General features: G+C 29.7%; 1 protein-coding gene across 4 annotated transcripts in view; it reads right to left on the reverse strand.

Moving 5' to 3' along the window:
- The window catches only part of LOC129963952 (serine/arginine repetitive matrix protein 4-like), an 85,538-nt gene that overhangs the window by 31,391 nt on the left and 40,409 nt on the right, over positions 1 to 13,738 (reverse strand). For all 4 annotated transcript variants that reach the window (XM_056078575.1, XM_056078573.1, XM_056078576.1 and 1 more), the window contains 2 exons: positions 1,002 to 1,169; positions 439 to 537 (listed from right to left, as the gene is read on the reverse strand). In XM_056078575.1, coding sequence (XP_055934550.1) covers positions 439 to 537; positions 1,002 to 1,169 — 267 coding nt within the window. The remainder of the gene's footprint in view (positions 1 to 438; positions 538 to 1,001; positions 1,170 to 13,738) is intronic.

A 13,738-nucleotide genomic window follows, 5' to 3' on the forward strand; every position in this document is an offset into this window, starting at 1 on the left:
AGTAATAACAAAATTATCTGGAAATAATGATAGTACAAGCAACTATTATAATTTGGAAGTAGTGCCTTTTTTTTACTGATTATCTGATAGTAAATATTTTCCATATGTTAGCAAGCTTTTAATAAAATTCTTTAAAATTTGTAATTACTTATTACCTAAGCACAAGTACAGACTTCTTTTTTCACTGTTATGAAATTTTAAATTTTAGCTTACCACATAAAGATAAATAAAACATATTAAGTAAACATGAAATTGCTGCCCAGATTAAATAATAAATATATCTTACATATTTACTATGATGTTGAATTAAAAATATTTCTGAAATTTTAATTCAACATCATAGTAAATATGTAAGATATATTTAAATACAAATTTCACTAACAGAATGTTTTATTCTCCCAGATGATATTACCTTTAAGAAACACAAAATATTCTTACTTTTCATGGCCACTGTGAGCTTTCTTCTTTCGTTTTTGATCTTTTTCTTTAACCTGTGATCTTTCAGGAGAGGAGGAGCCACTAGAATCAGGTATGAGCCTTTAATAAAAGTAATATTCAGTTAGTATGTGAAGACAAATAAAGTAAAAGGAAACAAGACATAGTTATTACCAAAATTTCAATTTTATTATAAAAACAATGTAAATATTTCTTTCCCTTTGATATCCATAACAGAATGCTGGAATACTCTGACTTTCAATTGAGATTCTTCCTTTTTTTTTATATTCAATTTCATGGTAAGATTCTTAAAACAAATCTAGATTGTTTTAATTGCAAAATTATATATTTATTTATATCTAAATAAACTCAGATATTTAAAAAAATGTGGATATGATTAAAAACTTCTTTTAATCTCCTACCGAATAATTTTATTAAAATCATAATATTACAAGGTTGCGTTTTCATGTAAAAAGAATCCAACCATTTAAAAAACATGTAGTTCTGGGCACAGAAAGAGCCAAACCAAAATGAAATAATACCAATTTAGTAAAATATGCACATACGAATATTTCTTTTTAGCCTCCTCAGCAGCAGCTGCTGCAGCTTCTTTTGCTTTTCGCTCTGGATCCAAAGAACTTCCTTCAACAAAATATTGACTGATTCCCAAAGCCTCTCTCATCTTTGAATTCTTCTCCTGGTTGGCTTCAGCTATCTGATGGCTTTCTTTTACACTAAAATAAGGAGGGAAAAACTCAAATAAATATTTACAAATTATTGGTAATCCAGCATTTGGAGCCATGGTTATCTTTAATCTGTCTGGGTATCAAGAAAAATGTTCAAAATCACACCATCATCCAGCTTTGCATATGTGCAAAGGATTCCTTTAGCCTTTGAAATTAACATTTTAAATTAAATTATTGTTATCAACTTTCTATACATTGGCTTGTTTTGAATGCATTGATTTAATGTTCCTCATTCTATTTTTTTTTTTATTGTATAAGACAATTGAATTTTTTAAATAATATTATTTACATAAATTCTGCAAAACTGAGACATGTATTTGGTAATAACAGATAAGCTAAATAAAACAAGAATTTAATTTGTAAGTTTTAAAATGAAACATATACAATTTAATGAGAAGAGTTTACAGTACTAACATTCCTTTAAGCATATACACGACTCCTGAAGCGTAATATAACTCAGCATGAAAAACACTATAGTATTTACAATGGTTCATCCTATTTATAATTTTCATTTGAATTAAGAAAGCTATATATAGAAATAAATTTTTTAAATAATTTTGAATGATGATACATAAAATTTTCTGAAGAACTACACTGAATATAATTACTAAAACAAATATAACCAATTATTATTCAATTGAAAACTTTTGTGGGAAAAAAAAGAATATATATAACTAGTATTACACCATTTAAATTTGTAAACCAACATCGATGAAATTTACGAATGCAAGTTCTTACAAATACACATGAAAGCAGAGGAAAAATATATTCTCTGCTCAGATATTTAAACAAGACTTGGTAAAAAAAAAGGAGAAAGAATTTCTATTTCCTCCTGCGTTGAATTTCATTTTCAAAAAAATGTAGGTAACAAGATCACATTTCAACAAGTGTTCAGATTTCCAGATAACTGATAAGCATCCACTCATATCAATCCAAAAAATGCAAAGCAATTTCAGGAGCCAGATCAAATCGACTTTTTCCTGAATGGAAAAAATGATGAACAGTCAGTCTCTGGAATACCTGTAAACAGTGATCATGGTTGACTGAGTTCCGGCAGTAGGGTCTTCTTGTATCGCGAGATCCCCTGCGAATGCAAGGAATGCCGGGAAAACGGGAGAACGACCCCTTGCAAATCTGATCGATCCATTGGCAGCACAAGGGCGTTCCGACGTCGAACGCTCCAGACGAGTGTTCAATATTTAAATTAATCTCCCTCCTGAAAAAGTTTATGGAAGTGTTTTATAAATAAAAATTAATTTTTGATAGAAACATTAGGCCAGATTCTCTCAATGTCATTACGCCCGACAACGAGAATCAATTTAAATACTTCACATTGCCAATTAAATATGGATAATAATGTAAATATAATATCTTTTGGTATAAAGTTACATCGAAGTTGGAAAATTTCAGATCACTAAACAATTGCCAGTGAGATTCGTTGAATAATGAAAAATCCGCTTGGACAAATCACTTACCGAAATATTCGCCTGCGTTTGTTTCTATCACATGGGCAAAAACAAATACTTTCCAATTCTTAGATTCAACCCCCAATAATTCTCCATCCAAATTTGTAATTAGTTACTATTCTAAAGCTTTTGGATAAAACACATTCATAAACTCATTGTCTGAAGCATGCATGAAAGATTACCAGGAGTTTCCATTCTACAATTTAGCGAAAAGTATATCTCGCTAAAAGTATAATTCACCAAAGTAAGAGAAACATGGATTGTTGATGGCATCTTTAAAAAGACAAAAATTTAAGATATTAAGTAAAGATAAACTAAAATGCGGTTTAATCTCGGATACTAAACACTTAACCGCGTGATTTTATATTAAAAAATTGTTAAGAGAAATTGAGAATGTTCGAAAAGTTTTTAAACATCAATAAGGAAACAATTCAAACAACGTTGCGTGAAAGTTTAGTCAACACAAAATAGTGTGCCAAATTTGTTCCACACATTTTTACCAATAAGCAAAATTCTTTGAAAAGTGCAGATTGCAAAACTATCATTTCGGCCATTGAATCGGTCTTAAAATCAATTTTAATATGATGAAACATGGTATTGTCAGTATGATTTTAAAAAGAATGGGGCAAAATATGGAATGAAAGTAATATTATATATCACAAACTACAAATAAAAGCAGAGTTCGATAAAAAAAAAAAATGTGCTCATTGCATTCTTTTATAAAAGGGAATTATCCAGAAATAATTTTCCGTACAAGAATTAAAAGAAGAATTTTTGGAGGGAAAAAAAAATCTTAATAATGGACACATAAGTGCAGGTTAAAATTATTTACATGCTATGAAGTGAGTGATGACCAGAATTCGTCACATTCGACCAGATATTTAGAAAGAAAGTAGATGGTGTTCATTGTAGGATAATGCACTCAGTTCCAGTTCACTTACTGGAAAAATAATGTATGTCTTGCATAATCCACTACAATCACCTGATTTAGCGCCTGTGACTTCTTCTTTATTCCCAGACTTAAAATGAAATTCAGAAGATGTTCATTTGATAATATTCCGATCATAAAAATAGTTTTGACGCATGCTTTGCAGTACTATATTAAAAAGTGAACCGAAACATGTATTCAATATTGATTCAATCGCTGTAACTTATTTTGTATAAAAAACCAAAACAAATAACCATTTCTTATTTAAATTTTACAGAACCAGTTCAATTTTTTTTTTGTCTTAATATATACATTTAAGTGGAATCACACAACAAAAGAAGAAATGTTTCATTTGGATGACAAACAATTATAGTATTCGAGAAAAAAATATAGGATTACAATTTCAGATACCAGCTGTTACGATGTTCTGTGAATATAGAGCAACAGAGCCAACGGTAGTAATTGAAGGAAGCGAAGTGGATCGATATTTTACTAAGAATGATTTTTCAAAATATTCGATTGTGGGAACTGTGACAAAATGATGGTATTGCACTGCCAGACAGTTAGCACGCCAGAGATTGCAATGACACAGTCCTTGCTTTGGACAAATCATGTTCAAAAAGAGATGACATTTCATATTCTGTTACGCTGATAACAAACAAGAACATTTATTTCAAAAAATTCAGCACCTATCTTCCAATTTTCTACAATATCTTAGCTTGTGATAATTTTCTCAAAAACTGGAAAACTCACAGCATTTCATCGTTCGGACTCGTAATGACGACAACATAATTTTGCAAATGCGTGCCGAAAAGAAGACAAATTGAGAATTAACTTCAATTGACTCGTATTTTTCCACTGAAGGACACTGGGAGGATCGATGATATGCATTTGTTTACATCGCGACACAAAAGCAATATGTGCAAAAATGTTTCCCTCAGTTCTTTCACATTGTTTTAGGGACTTCTGAGACACGTGTCGATTCAGGAAAAATAATTCAAGGTACATTTGTAAGTTATACCGTAGGAATGAAGGATTTTTATGCCTTCGCTCGGGGAGTAAAAATTCTAAGTCAGCAATTTTTTTTAGAACGTGTTTCAGAAATAGTTAAAAAAAAAAAAAAAAAAAAGGATTTTGAATGAAGAAACACGATAAAATTTTAGAAGTAAGTTATATGGGCTAATTTAAGGTAAAAAATAAGAAATAAATTAAGAGATATCATTAAACACATGCACACGCGCACACACACATACATACCCAACCAAAATTTCACGAATTTTTTCAGACATTAAAAAAAGGTTCCCTCTTATATTTTTGGCCTCCCCACTTGAGTTCAAATTTAAGGAAATAAGATATTATTTTCACACCACTTCATTACTGCCAAGAAAAACGAGAAAAATATCAGTTAACCATTACGCACATTTGCCTGTAGTCAATGACAAAAATAGTCAGCATCATATGTTTAAGGAAAATGATATTCAATACGCTACATGAAGTTAAAATACTGATATTAAATTTTTTTTTTTCAGTCTTTATGCATAATATAGATTGTCGATGCGGGAAAAAAAAAATTGTTGAAACAATTTTTTTTTCTAACTTGACTAATTAGAACATTTTTAATTCGAAATCATAAGCTATTAGATATTTTTTCCCCTGGTCCCTTTTTTCCTGCAATAACTATAAGTCACTATATTATGTACTAAAATGTTAAAGTACTATGTTATTATTATAACTAACATTACAGAAAGAACGTTTATAAATTCAGTTTATTTTGGTTAAATCGAAATTCGCCTAAGAATTGTATTTTTGATTGGTTTTCGTTAATTAAATACGGTTGTATCTAGCACAGTCAGAAAATAATTTTATTATATACTTTACTGTTATACCATGCATTCAATTAAAAAAAAGTCTTTAAATTGGTTTTTGTTAATTAAATGCGGCTGTATCTAATACACTCAGAAAATAATTTAATTATACACTTTACTGTTGTACCATGCATTAAATAAAAGAAAATTCTTAAAAAAAAAACGAACGCACAAAATGTGAACTATGCTGTAATTTTTGAAATTTAAATTTACAATTACTGTATAGTGTTTACGAAAAATCACATTCAGTAAAATAACGTATATTTACTCTTGAAGCCTTATAAACTATTTATTAAGCAGCTAAACATTGAAAATATGACCACTTTTGATTTAAAAATGACTTTTCTATCTAAATTTTAGACCCAGTTATTTTTTCTTGAAAAATTCTATTGCGGATTTTAAAAAATTACACTAAAATATATATATAAAAAAAACTCCATCAAATCACACTATATAGACATTAGGGTCATATTTTCGATAGATGAGCAGATATCCCTATTCTGCCAAACTACACAGCAATTGAGAATGCTAGTAAAATCGCGTAAGAATCGATCAATACAAATTAAAAATATGTGATGAAAAAAGTATGGCAGACTTACCAAACAGAGATTCGTTCAGATGAAGGACAAAATCAGGATTTTACTTTTATAAAGGGAAAGATTAGAAGTTCCCGAAAACACAAAACGAACGAATTTCTCAAAAATGAATAAATACCGTTGAAAATAGTTCACTTTCTTGTTTTCTAACGTACAGTATTATACATCCGGAATCTACGATGTTAGAAACATGATAAAAACGACAATTCACTAAAAATAAAAGCGACTTTACAAGAGGATACACCTATAATAGAAGCAATCAAACAAATATGATTTCTACACTATATATATATATATATTTGTTGATGAATTTAATTGCTGAACAAGTCCCACCCCTCAAAAAAATCTTTTCACAATTTTTTTTTAAAAAAATATAATTTGTCATATCTTTGAATGTTTTAAAACAACTCTAAATAATCGAACTGTATCTTTTATTAAATCCTTTCCTAACATCATCTCTTATCCACTGTTAAAGTGACAATGAACAAAGTTGGTCCACTTCGATACATAAACTCTGAAAGAGTTTATCACTTTTCTGCAGTTGGGTACAAAAATAAGCTTTTTAACTCAAGCTTACTGAATGAACAAATTTTTCATTTTATTTGTTACAGTTTTCAAATAAAAATAGTAAAAAATGTTCTCGCACCCATTTCAAATTGACACTTTTTGTAATGAAGTGTCCTATTAAGGTAACCGACTAGGAAAAACTAGACTTGCATTGAGGTATCCAACTAGGTAAAGATGCTTTTTTCAAGAAAAATTTGGGATTCTTTTATGATCTGAAAATAAAGTCCAAACTTCGTAGACTCTAAAACAAACTTTGTTTTTAATGTATGTAAGATAGAACTATAGATACAGTAGTTACACAACACATAAAAATGAAAACGGAAACAGCGGTATTTTGAACCGAAAATGAGCATATATTTTATTTTTACCGTAAAATTTTCCAGAATAATATTTGATATGTTTATATTAACTCTCTATTTACTCAGCCGTAGTTTGCTTATTATAGGCATACCAGCAAATTTGAATGAACTAATTTACAAAAACAATACATAAACGCATTTTCTGAAGAATGAATATTTCACTGTGATTAAGTCGTGGAAAATATATCTCAAAATCAATTCTATAAAATTTCATGAAATTTGGTATGCATGTATCCAAAACCTTTGAGGGTGTGTTTTAAGATAGCTTCATTTAGACGCGTTTTACAGACACTTTTCATTGAAAACATAGACAAACTTTGACAAAAAAAAAAAAAAAAAAAAAATCATTAACGGCAGCTTCAAATACTCATAAAATTTTTATTTATTAAAATAATTTTTATCTTGTGTCTGTTACATTTTATGTACTTTGAGCTATATATAAGTGAAATAAAAATTAAATATTTCCATTATTTTTCATTGGAAATTTTGCTAAATTTTCATTAAAGAAGCAGTTTTTTTCCCCCTTTCAAAAACTAAAGACAATGAGCGTAATTTTTTCTTCTACCTTTCAAGTATGTTTTAGTTATTTTGTACAGTAAAAAATGTTTATGTATCATCTTTTAAAAATTTCGTCTCCGAACCCAGTCGGATACCTCAAAGATTAAAAATAAATAAATAAAATAAATACGTAGATATTGAAATTCGAATTAAAGATAGATCGATCGTTAAATGATTTTTAATCTATCTACAGTTAATATGTTTCTCAATTGTGCTTTTGAAAATTTAGCTTGGTTTTCATATTATTTCGCTTTACTTTACAAAGCATCAGATTTTTCTTTCATTCATTTATATATAATTAAGTATATATTTTGCATTTTTTTCTTCTCAGTTAATTTTTGTTATTATTGTTAAATTTAGTTATGCGTAGATATTTAATCCAAAACAATATAAAAATATTCGATACAATTGAAAAATTACTTAAAAATAAGTCATGTATTTTTCCTTAAAGTTTCATTGAATGAAAATTTCTTAGAATTATAAACTAAAAATGATAATATTTTTCATTAGTCAAGAAAAACAATATTCCATAGAATTAGGCTGGACACCAAAGGCGGTTAAGATAAAATAAACAAAAACCTTTTTATAAAGCAACGACAAAAAGTAATAGCAAGTGACGATTTTAAAAAAAATCTAGTCTAATTAAAGCGTTGATACTTAGTTTAATTACTACAAGTATTAATATATTGTCATTAATTTATTATTTTTTAAAAGAATAGGATTATTAAAAACCAAGTGAAACCTAATAGTAAGGCGATTCTTTTGTAAAATTCAATATACAGATCGAATGACTATTTAAAAAAAAAAAAAAAAAAAAAAAAAAAAACCTTCGGCATTTTTAAAGTGGTGATTTTGTTCACATACTCGTTTTTAAGTGAAGCAACAAAAGCAACAGTCAATTCATGAGCCGCATCCAAAAGGAAATGGGTGACGCAGAATGAATTGAAATATAGCCTATACAGAATGCGAACGGGCATTTACATTAGATTTACTTTTAATAGGCTCTTGATTGGTTTTAATTCCGAAACAAGCAAAACGTTTGGCTTTTTTTTTTTAAGCTGCTTTTCTGGAGATCTTTTTGTATATCATATATCTGAAAGCAATTACTACATTGTTAAAGTTCGTAATATCTTAAATTTAATAAAATATATTCAGTTTAGTTTTTAAAATAATGCATCTATAACCAGAAAGAGAAAAAATATTTAAAAACTTAATTTCTTCCTTTTTATGTCACGGGATCTTCAAATGTATATTTGAACAAATGGCAATATTTCGCAACCCGCAAATCATCAATATTTACTTATCGTTTATCACTCACATAACTGAATGGACTTTCGAATGTGAGCACATTAAAGAAAACACATTAAATATAACTAATTCATCCCAGGTACTTCAGCCCAAAAGCGAAAAACATAAGTATTTTTAGTTACATGATAAATGAACAACTATTTGATGGTTTCTGACTTCTCAGTCCAACAAACTTATGACGAACTGAAATTGCATTTGCTGAAGTCATCAATGCAACTGATTCAGACAGATCAGGATTCAAACCATTACATTAGATGAAGACAATACTTTGACAATGTATTTAATTGTTTCTTTTCCTTTAAAATTAATCTAGAAGCTTTTCTATCCATAAAAATGAAATTATCAGACATTTAATCAAAATTTCATCAAATCCCTTTATGACTTATTTGTTTTAGGCAAATTTAAAATTATGGTACGGTGCTGCCAAACGACCCCTATTATGTTTGCTGAGAAAAACATAGGTTCGGTTGAGAAACATACCATTTCCGTTTTCTAGAGTTGAAATTTTCTGAATTCTTACATTTGGCGAGTTTTCGTAAGAAAAAAAAAATAATAATGGTTTGGTGACTATAAAAACTTACATCTTAGCCACGCTAGATTTGAAAAAAGTTATAAAATCTATTTAAAAAAAAATGCGGGAAATTCTAAATATTGAAGAATTGGGATGTTACATGAAAAGGGTCGAAAAGTTAACGCAAACTAGTGCCTACTCGAAAAGCTAAACATGTAGAGAGAGAAACAGCCAAATCATTTTGCCAGCAAGCGGCGCATACGGCGTGCTCTTCGCAGCCAGAGGGACAGTCTCAGAGAAAAGACATTCAACCACATGCTGTTCCCTCGCATGGATGTCTGCAGACTCTTTCTCAGCCAGAAAACCCTTAAAAGACCCAATTCTTTGAATCCATTGACAAAAATAAGCCGCTTTCTAGCACCATGGAAAAAAAAAAGCACCTTTTTCCTTGAAATTTGAAGCATTGTGCATGTGAGAAAATGAAGCACTGCATTGATTCCCCCTCCGCCTGCACCGATTTCCCTAGAAATTGAGCCTCAGTTCAAGTAAAATGCAGGTTCGGAATCTATCTCAGCAGTTTTAAACTTTTTTTTTTACGTGTGATTTTTAGTTTCTTCTCACTGAATTCAAATTATATCGGTGATTCTATCCACCCCTTCTGTGACTTTAGATGACATATTATCGAGTAATAATTTTCAGTTTGTAGCAAGGGTCTCTTTCCTCTGAAAAATTACTGACCACAGCATGTCAAAATATCACAGAATATGGAAGGTTGTTCTTACAATTGTTTTTTTTTTTCTTTCTCTTCTTTTCAGATACTAGATAGAAACTATACTCCACTCCCCTCAAATGTTCTTTTTAACTAATTTAAAAAATAAAATAATAATCCAAAGGGAAGCTAATAAAAAATGACGCTGTAAAATTAAAATCCTAACGACAGAAATACTGGTTATAAAGGACAAAGAAAATTTAGTTTTTAAAATAACAGACATAGAACAATCGGAACTGAACAGAAAACAAAAGGATTAAAATTTTAATAAGCACTGCATAAAATTATATTTAATTTTTACTTATGTTAATCATAGAAAATTTTAGCTTTTCCTGGAATCTTTCTTTAACGTGTATATTCATTAAAGTTTCATAAATCTACATTTCTACGCAAATTTGCAACTGCATAACAAATGATAGCATTTACTGATATTCTCTCTCCATATATAAAACGTTTTTGTGCACTCAAAATCAGGCCGAATTTGCTAATTGCCTTTCAACAACAAGTTCGGATTGTTTAAATGATAAGCTCGGCGAAAATCTGAGACAATGCAATTTTTTTTTCTTTCTTTTTTAGTTGGATAAAACGAAAAAATAAGTTTAAGTCGGGCAGTTTCAATTACAAATTGAAATCGTTGAAAATAAAGAATTAGGGCAATTAAACTGTTGAAGAATCAGAAAAAACGAAATAAAGGGATAAGGCATTTTTGTGTACGGAGCGAAGTTTTCGAACTACAGGATCATAGTTGCGGATCAATGACACGACTCTGTCTTTTTTTATCTGCAACATTTCAGGGAAAAGAAAAAATTCGAGTGGAAAATACATGAAATGTTGTTATGGATATATATACATATTTTGAAAAAATTATTGATTCCCTTGGAAATGTTGATGCATTGAAACCTTTTTGGTGAGAAAACCTGTTGACGGTTAATCTCTTTGGTGAAGCACTTAAGGTGAAATGGGTCGAGAGGTAAACATCTTGGAAGCCCATCAAGCCTCTTGAGGAAGTTTTAAATGACTGATTTCAGAATAACGTAAATAATTTTGATTTTTAAACATCTTAAAATGATATGTATTTGCTTTTTAATATTCACAATATCTCAGCTAACAGAAAATTTTCATTTCAGAAATGGATGATTTAATTTTTAGTAATAGATGAAAAATCACTGTTAGCAGTCTATGCGATTTAAAATAATTTAAATTTGCTTTTAGCAAAGAATATATTTATAAGTTTTACTACTAACAGAAATGCGAAGAGAGGTGGGAACATATACTGTCAGTCTGTCACCAGAACTCAACGTGTCAAACGTTTGCACTTGCCGTGCCCGCTACAGAAATAGGTTACTTTACAAGGAATACATTTCGGGTCGGTAGAAGTTCATTCATGTTTAAAACGAACTTCGTATAATGTTTTTTAAGTCGAGAAATTTCTGTAGCGGGAAATAAATGAATTTTAAGTCGAGAAATTTCGATTACATATCGAAAAGAAGAAGTGAGAGAAAATGAAAGTGTTGAAGAAGCCAGTTCGGAATGAACCAAATAGAGGCGCTTTTGTGCGTGGAGAGTAAAACTTCCAAACTACAGTAGCTTAGATGTAGAACTGTGACAGGAGTCATATTCTTTTCGTCTGGCAGGTTTCGGGGAAAAAGAATTAAGGACTAAACTAAAGAATAACATATGATAGCCAAAGTTGGTGTTGGCGAACTAGATTCCATTTTGAACTAACTCTATAGGCAACCACAGATAACTCTGGTTATCTGGAGCAATAGGTTAAGATGGCTCGGCCATATCTGGAGAAGCCCTGAAAACAGCGCCCTCAAAATATCCACTTTTAAAAATCCTATGGGATCCTGGATCAGAGAAAGATCTCCAACCAGATGGTGTGGAGAGAGACCTGAGTGTTCTGAGGATAAAGAACTGGTAGGGAGTTGCGAGGGATAGAAAGCGCTGGAAAGTGCGCGTGGTTGAGGCAGCCAAGGTCTACAAAGTGCTGTTGTGCTCACGAAGAAGTTGGATTATTTTGGTGCGGTTTCACAACAAACGCGATCGTGACATTTTTTTATTGCAACTTTAAAATTCGCTCGTTACCATTTCTTATAGTCATCGAAACTGGCAGAATGTTGATGATTTTTTGAACAAATGACAAGACAATGCTATGCTTAATGAGAAACCGTACATTACTCGTCAGCCTTACCAAACTTTCTAGTAGAAAAGGCATGAAATGTTGCCACGATAAAAATTCTTGCGAGATAATAGTTTTGCAAACTAAGAAGATCCATTTCCATAGGTAAATCATAACGATGACCCGACTGGTGATGGTTAAGCCTATTTCTGCGGGAGATTTAATTTTCTGATTGACACTTAATTCTTGATTTCTTTTATAACCTCTTTTTCTGACTAAATGGAGTTTTAGATGATCCGACGTGCCCTCTCTAGAAAATTTCTATTAATAGTTTGCAGTTTAATTAATTAGCTAAACCTGAATTAAGTGCAACTGTAAAAACGTTCAATCAAGCAGTCTGAAAGGTTCATAAAGCGATTTTAACGCCACGCACGTTAGCGTTTTAAAGGAAAAATAAAATAAAAAATTCTATTAAAAACTTCTGAAAGAGTGTTCTTTTGGGACAAAGAAGCCCAAATATTCGACCGATCTTGCATCTTGGAACTAAATTTTGCACATTAGCATTTAGAAGGATTAAAAAGTTCTCAACGGGACGAAATGAAGACAAAAAGATTTTACGTTTTCTCTCAATTTCGGAACGTACCATTGCACAATTTTTTTTTTTTTTTTTTTTTACAATATCTGAAAATTAAACTTATTTTCAATGATACCAATTCTATACCTGTCACTGTTATCGCTTTCTACATAAAAATATTAAATACAATTTACTGGTCAATACCAACTTTTTATCAACAGGCACTTTTCTCCATATTTTAGTTGTTTCTTTGGATTTTCTTCATTTTTTATTTGAAATAAAAAGCAACTTCTAATTTAATATGAGAGCGCAATAATTCCTTATTAAATGTTGTTTTTTAAAGCTGTTGAAATTCCTTTAACTGTTTGGCTTGATTTTGTCACATATTTAGCACTTTTAAGATTGTAATGTGCCCGGTTGACATGCTATATTTCTTTTCAATGACTGTTTATTAGCTTGGGCTTATAGATAAAGATTTTTACTTGATTTTGTCAATTTTTATTGAATATATATATATATATATATATATATATATATATATATATATATATATATATAAAACCAAAAAAAGACATTTTTTAAGATATGATAATGGATACTTTCTTCTGGCTTTGCACCTTCTAATTATAGATATGTACTATTTTTTAATTTCCTAAAATATAGAATTTAAATTTTTTTAAAACTGTTTAGTTAAACTGTCAAATCAAAATCAAAATGGCGAATTCCGAAATTAAATATTAAAAAAAAAAAAAGATGTGAATGTCATTACTTTTAAAATAATATGAGTATAATATGGATTGCAAAATCTGCAAGAAAATACTCCCTAAAAAACACCGCCAAGAACATTTTTAAAAAATGGTTTTTTTCATGTAAATTGGTTTTCCGTTCAATAAAAGTCTTGCTGCATGAAAATATACTTGAGCATTATCTAAAT

Source organism: Argiope bruennichi, chromosome 3 (genome assembly GCF_947563725.1).
Source record: "Argiope bruennichi chromosome 3, qqArgBrue1.1, whole genome shotgun sequence".
NCBI lineage: Eukaryota > Metazoa > Arthropoda > Arachnida > Araneae > Araneidae > Argiope > Argiope bruennichi.